Raw genomic sequence first — 7,534 nt, forward strand, 5'->3', positions numbered from 1 at the left:
GCAACAGGTCACAAATCTTGCTGCTGTGATTGCACACTGGTATTTCATCCAATATCGGAGTTGATCAAAATTGGATTTGTTTTCAAATTCTTTGTGGGTCTGTGTAATCTGAGGGAAATGTGTGTCTGTAATATGGTCATACATTTGGCAGGAGGTTAGGAAGTGCAGCTCAGTTTCTACCTCATTTTGGGGCAATGTGCACATCTTCTCTTGTGTCTCTCTCTGTCTGTCTGTCTGTCTCTCTCTCGCTCTGTCTCTCTGTCTGTCTGTCTGTCTGTCTGTCTGTCTGTCTGTCTGTCTGTCTGTCTGTCTGTCTGTCTGTCTGTCTCTTTGTCTGTCTGTCTCTCTCTGTCTGTCTCTCTCTTGCTCTGTCTCTCTGTCTGTCTGTCTGTCTGTCTGTCTGTCTCTCTCTCTGTGTCTCTCTCTGTCTCTGTGGCCCCCCGTAACTATTTAAACTCCTGTGATTAAGTCTCTCTGGGAACCTTGAGGGAGGTTTATCCTGGTCTTGTATCAGGGTCCCTCTGCATTATATCAAGGCCAGGGAGGAGAGATTCATATCCATTCATAACTCCCCAACTCTTAATGGGCTCGGGCCCTCCAGAAAGAAAGCTCTTTCCTATAACTAGTCAGCTCCAGTCCTCATTCAGCCCTGTAGCTCCATGTCAAAAAAGACTGTTGCTCGTTTGTGTCCTGAACAATGAGGAACAAGTCTGAATCTCTGGCCGGGGACAAAGGGGAGAAAACAGCCTTTTCATTCTGCAGAACATTAGATTGTGACACATTTTGCCATGGCAGGGTTTTATTCTTGGGTCCTGAGTGCTGCAGGGTGTGGGTCTTTAAAAGGACCACCTGTTGGTTACCAGCCGGGTCTTCATTACGACTATTATCACAGGGTGAGGAGCGTACCACGGGGGGGGTTCTAAAGTTAACCCTGTTGATCAGGAACCAGGCTGGAAGGAACCACGTTCCACAGCCATGCCTTTAAGGGGAAATAGGCCTACATAACCAAGTCCAGTGTCATGTCCAATTCTATTTCATCACTATCTGGATTTTGTGGATCAAGACAAAGGGGGGTATTCATTCACAGCTGTCACTCACTCACAAATGACTCAGAAATACAACAATATTACAACATTACCATTGTTCAAGCCACTTAATTATAGATAACTTGTTTTTCTTTTAAGTGTAGACTTCAGAAACCAAATGTTTATATGCATGCATTACTAAATAACACATCTGTGCAAAAATGATTACTTTATTATTATATTTCAGTTTTAAAAATGTATTAACAATACTTGATGCTCCACCAGTTCAGTCTATTATTTTTACATCTCTATGGCTGCCGAGAGAGTTTAATATTTGTCAGTTTTGAATGGAAATTTGACAATTTTCTTCCCCAAAGCCATAATCAGAGCAAGAACATAACCTCCTATGATTTTTGTGAATGCTGTGAACGTGTTCAAGCCTCAAAATACCCATTATTTACATTGTAATAGTCTGCGAGAGCATTGGAGATCAGATTATCTGTATTAAAATAATCTGACGCTGCTGTAGACACTGAACCAAATACCCATACAGTACTGACTATCACGTTGTATGTCAATGTGTATATAGTATGTTGTCACACAGCTTTTATTTTAAATCGCACACATACTGAGATGTTCTTACACCTCTGACCTCACTGGAGCAGAGAGAGGGAGAGAGAGGAAAAGAGAGAGAGAGAAAGAGAGAGAGAGAGAGGTAGTCAGCTGCTCTCTGTGGCCCTTTCTGCCTGCTGCATTCCCCAGTCTGTGTGGAGTTAACATGTGCCTGTGATATTGCCAGGATGGATCAGCGGGAGCCGAATTCAGGCAATTACAATCAAGTCAGGGAATAGTTAGTGCGTGGGCCCAGCACCTGAGCTGGATGCTGATGAGACACTTAGCCCCAACCAAACCCCAACCCTCCTCCATGCATTGGCCCAGACACAGCTTAGTACCTCAACCCCCAACCTCCCAACCCCCTGGTGGACAGCAACCATTCCCTTCACCTCATTCAACCCCCTCCGTAATACTCTCTCTCTCACCTCTCTCTGTTCTTCGTTCTACAACATACTGCACAATACATAGGCTGTGGGTTGTGGTGGTCATCCACATTTAAAGAGTTTAGTTCCAAAACGCTATATCCACCAATTTTTCACATTTGTGTTTTTTCATCAGAAATGAATGCTTATGGGGACCCTCATGTGTGTGTAAATATTACTGTTCTCAGATCTCATATTACTGTATTCATTTATTTTAAAAAAACATATATATATTATGTACCAGTCAAAGGTTTGGGCACACCTACTCATTCAAGGGTTTTTCTTAATTTTTACTATTTTCTACATTGTAGAATAATAGTGAAGACATCAAAACTATGAAATAACACATATGGAATCATGTAGTAACCCAAAGAAGTGTTAAACAAATCAATGTATATTTTATATTTAAGATTCTTCAAATAGCCACTCTTTGCCTTGATGACAGCTTTGAACACTCTTGGCATTCTCTCAACCAGCTACACCTGGAATGCTTTTCCAACATTCTTGAAGGAGTTCCCACATATGCTGAGCACTTGTTGGCTGCTTTTCCTTCACTCTGCGGTCCGACTCATCCCAAACCATCTCAATCGTTGCAGAATGCTGTGGTAGCCATGCTGGTTAAGTGTGCCTTGAATTCTAAATATAGACAGTGTCACCATCAAAGCACCCCCACACCATAACACCTCCTCCTCCATGCTTTACAGTGGGAAATATACATGCAGAGATCATCCGTTCACCCACACCGCGTCTCACAAAGACACGGCGGTTGAAACCAAGATCTCCAATTTTGACTCCAGGCCAAAGGACACATTTCCACCGGTCTAATGTCCATTGCTCGTGTTTCTTGGCCCAAGCAAGTCTCTTCTTCTTATTGGTGTCCTTTAGTAGTGATTTCTTTGCAGCATTCGATCATGAAGGCCTGATTCACACAGTCTCCTCTGAACAGTTGATGTTGAGATGTGTCTGTTACTTGAACTCTGTGAAGCATTTATTTGAGCTGCAATTTCTGAGGCTGGTAACTCTAATGAACTTATCCTCTGCAGCAGAGGTAACTCTGGGTCTTCCATTCCTGTGGCGGTCCTCATGAGAGCCATTTTCATTATAGCGCTTGATGGTTTTTGTGACTGCACTTGAAGAAACTTTCAAAGTTCTTGACATTTTCTGGATTGACTGACCTTCATGTCTTAAAGTAATGATGGACTGTCATTTCTCTTTGCTTATTTGAGCTGTTCTTGCCATAATATGGACTTGGTATTTTACCAAATAGGGCCATCTTGTCACAACACAACTGATTGGCTCAAACGCATTAAGAAGGAAAGAAATTCCACAAATTAACTTTTAAGAAGGCACACCTGTTAATTGAAATGCATTCCAGGTGACTACCTCATGAAGCTGGTTGAGAGAATGCCAAGAGTGTGCAAAGCTGTCATCAAGGCAAAGGGTGGCTATTTGAAGAATCTCAAATCTCAAATATATTTTTATTTGTTTAACACTTTTTTGGTTACTACATGATTCCAAATGTGTTATTTCATAGTTTTGATCTCTTCACTATTATTCTACAATATAGAACATATTAAAATAAAGAAAAACACTTGAATGAGTAGATGTGTCCAAACTTTTGACTGGTGGTGTATATCGATGTCACAAATGTATCATTTGTACAGTTCTTTATAAAAAATGTACAGTGCTATGAAAAAGTATTTGCCCCCTTTCTAATTTTCTCTACTTTTGCATATTTGTGATACTGAATGTTATCAGATCTTCAACCAAAACCTAATATTAGATAAAGGGAACATAAGTGAATAAATAACACAACAATTACATATTTATTTCATTTATTTCATAAACAAAGTTATGCAACACCCAATTCCCCTGTGTGAAAAAGTAATTGCCCCCTTACACTCAATAACTGGTTGTGTCACCTTTAGCTGCAATGACTCCAACCAAATGCTTCCTGTAGTTGTTGATCAGTCTCTCACGTCACTGTGGAGGAATTTTGGCCCACTCTTCCATGCAGAACTGCTTTAACTCAGTGACGTGTGGGTTTTCAAGCATGAACTGCCTGCGTTTCAAGTCCTGCCACAACATCTCAATTGGGATTAGGTCTGGACTTTGACTAGGCCATTCCAAAACTTCCAATTTGTTGCTTTTTAGCAATTTTCTTGTAGACTTGATTGTGTGTTTTGGATCATTGTCTTGCTGCATGACCCAGCTGCGCTTCAGCTTCAGCTCACAGACGGATGGTCTGACATTCTCCTGTAGAATTCTCCGATACAGAGCAGAATTCATGGTTCCTTCTATTAAGGCAAGTCGTCCAGGTCCTGAGGCAGCAAAGCATCCCCAAACCATCACACCACCACCACCATGCTTGACCTTTGGTATGATGTTCTTACTGTGGAATGGAGTGTTTGGTTTTCGCACATTGGTCAGATAGAGCTCAAGAATATGGAGTCAAAAGACAAAAGGCTCTCCGATCATTCTTAGACCCCTTTTTCCTACAAGATGCTCTTTGGAAAGGTAAGGAAAGCCAGCAGGCTAGTCACCCTCACTCAGGTGGGCAGGCAGCACACTTTGCTGAAGGGTCGTCGTGATTCTACAGATCAGGTTATCCACTACTATCTACACTACTCACACCGCTGGTTGCTCCGAATGAGTCCCTATTAATAAAAGCACACAGCTCTCAATTTAAAGACCTGAAAGCAGTCTCTCCTGAAGTAAAGGGCAGCAGGACTTATTTTTCCCGCTCTCTGTTTTTTGTTCTCTCTCGCTCGCTCTGTCTCCCCCCTCTCTCTATCCCCCCACTCTCTCTCTATCTCTAATCTGTACGCGTGCATCTTTCATCTGTTGTTTTGAAGTGCACTGACTGTCTGTTTTGGCAGATTGCTAGCCTTGATCCCCATTCTATTCAACCCTCAGAGCCTGTGGCACCAACATATCTAAGAATCCTCCTGTGTGTTTGTGGTAGTTTGGTGGGGCGTGGTGCTGATGTTGAACACATCTATGTCGCCAAACATTTAAATGTAGATTACACCAGTGCTGTTTGAGGTAGTTGCTAGTTTGGTGGGGCGTATGGGTGAATTTAAACACCATCTTTCTCCCAATTCTTGCCATAATGCGTTTTTTGACAATGGTTTATTTTCCTGAGGCTGTAGATGCCAGGCTGCTGTGGGTTGTTTCTGTCAAATGATTGATGCTTAAAGATTCCTACAGTGTGTGATAGTGGTAGTTGGTAATAGTTTGTTGGGCGTAGGGGTGAGGCTGAAGACGCATTTCCTTTTCCAAATTTCTGCCATAATGGTAGCTTTTTTGACTCCGGTTTATGTATCTATTTTTTCTTCAGGCTTTCTTTTTGTGTGGTTGGATACCTACCACCAGCCCAGACAACCAGGGTTGTCTCTGTCAAATTATTCCATCTTGGTCGAAGAAAGATAAATTGGATTGTGTTGATCCTGTTCTGTTCCTGGGAGGGTGGCAGCGGCATTATCCTCGGCTGGCACCGCTGTCCAAGAGGCAATCACCGTGGCCTCGCCTCATTCCCCTCCCCTCGCCTCGTTCCCCTCCCCTCGCCTCGTTCCCCTCCCCTCGCCTCATTCCCCTCGCCTCGCCTCGTTCCCCTCCCCTCGCCTCATTCCCCTCGCCTCGCCTCGTTCCCCTCGCCTCGCCTCGTTCCCCTCCCCTCGCCTCGTTCCCCTCCCCTCGCCTCGTTCCTCCCTCGTTCCCCTCCCCTCGCCTCGTTCCCCTCCCCTCGCCTCGTTCCCCTCCCCTCGTTCCTCCCCCTCGCCTCGTTCCCCTCCCCTCCCCTCGCCTCCCTGCGACAAAAACACTCCATCTGCTAGGAGAGGAAATCACACCACAATGAGTCTCTCTGAGAGAGAGGGACTGCTGCTACGGCGGTATGGCCGGCCTGGGCTGGGCTGGGCCCTGAGAGAGAGGGACTGCTGCTACGGCGGTATGGCCGGCCTGGGCTGACAGCTGGGCCCTGAGAGAGAGGGACTGCTGCTACGGCGGTATGGCCGGCCTGGGCTGACAGCTGGGCCCTGAGAGAGAGGGACTGCTGCTACGGCGGTATGGCCGGCCTGGGCTGACAGCTGGGCCCTGAGAGAGAGGGACTGCTGCTACGGCGGTATGGCCGGCCTGGGCTGGGCTGGGCCCTGAGAGAGAGGGACTGCTGCTACGGCGGTATGGCCGGCCTGGGCTGACAGCTGGGCCCTGAGAGAGAGGGACTGCTGCTACGGCGGTATGGCCGGCCTGGGCTGGGCTGGGCCCTGAGAGAGAGGGACTGCTGCTACGGGCGGTATGGCCGGCCTGGGCTGACAGCTGGGCCCTGAGAGAGAGGGACTGCTGCTACGGCGGTATGGCCGGCCTGGGCTGGGCTGGGCCCTGAGAGAGAGGGACTGCTGCTACGGCGGTATGGCCGGCCTGGGCTGACAGCTGGGCCCTGAGAGAGAGGGACTGCTGCTACGGCGGTATGGCCGGCCTGGGCTGGGCTGGGCCCTGAGAGAGAGGGACTGCTGCTACGGCGGTATGGCCGGCCTGGGCTGGGCTGGGCCCTGAGAGAGAGGGACTGCTGCTACGGCGGTATGGCCGGCCTGGGCTGACAGCTGGGCCCTGAGAGAGAGGGACTGCTGCTACGGCGGTATGGCCGGCCTGGGCTGACAGCTGGGCCCTGAGAGAGAGGGACTGCTGCTACGGCGGTATGGCCGGCCTGGGCTGGGCTGGGCCCTGAGAGAGAGGGACTGCTGCTACGGCGGTATGGCCGGCCTGGGCTGACAGCTGGGCCCTGAGAGAGAGGGACTGCTGCTACGGCGGTATGGCCGGCCTGGGCTGACAGCTGGGCCCTGAGAGAGAGGGACTGCTGCTACGGCGGTATGGCCGGCCTGGGCTGACAGCTGGGCCCTGAGAGAGAGGGACTGCTGCTACGGCGGTATGGCCGGCCTGGGCTGACAGCTGGGCCCTGAGAGAGAGGGACTGCTGCTACGGCGGTATGGCCGGCCTGGGCTGACAGCTGGGCCCTGAGAGAGAGGGACTGCTGCTACGGCGGTATGGCCGGCCTGGGCTGACAGCTGGGCCCTGAGAGAGAGGGACTGCTGCTACGGCGGTATGGCCGGCCTGGGCTGACAGCTGGGCCCTGAGAGAGAGGGACTGCTGCTACGGCGGTATGGCCGGCCTGGGCTGACAGCTGGGCCCTGAGAGAGAGGGACTGCTGCTACGGCGGTATGGCCGGCCTGGGCTGACAGCTGGGCCCTGAGAGAGAGGGATGTATACTAACCGGCCGCTAGCTACACAACGCACCATACCATACCATACCATACCATACCATACCATACCATACCACAGAACTTCACACAACAGCAGCCATATGTACTCCACAAATGCGATGCACCTGTTCACACACAGAGCAGTTTCCCTTTTAGTTTCACCGTTCCTCGGTTAACAAATAGGCTATAAATCACTGTTAAATCTAAATCAACA

The 7,534-nt window shown here is 48.5% G+C and overlaps 1 protein-coding gene across 1 annotated transcript in view; it reads left to right on the forward strand.

The window, feature by feature from the left end:
• LOC121544616 (thioredoxin-related transmembrane protein 4-like) overlaps window positions 1-6,031 on the forward strand; it is a 65,427-nt gene extending 59,396 nt beyond the window's left edge. Inside the window, exon 10 of the mRNA XM_045209042.1 lies at window positions 5,530-6,031. Coding sequence (XP_045064977.1) covers window positions 5,530-6,031 — 502 coding nt within the window. The remainder of the gene's footprint in view (window positions 1-5,529) is intronic.
• The last annotated feature ends 1,503 nt before the right edge of the window (window positions 6,032-7,534 follow it).

Source organism: Coregonus clupeaformis, chromosome 29 (genome assembly GCF_020615455.1).
Source record: "Coregonus clupeaformis isolate EN_2021a chromosome 29, ASM2061545v1, whole genome shotgun sequence".
In the NCBI taxonomy this organism is placed as follows: Eukaryota; Metazoa; Chordata; class Actinopteri; order Salmoniformes; family Salmonidae; genus Coregonus; species Coregonus clupeaformis.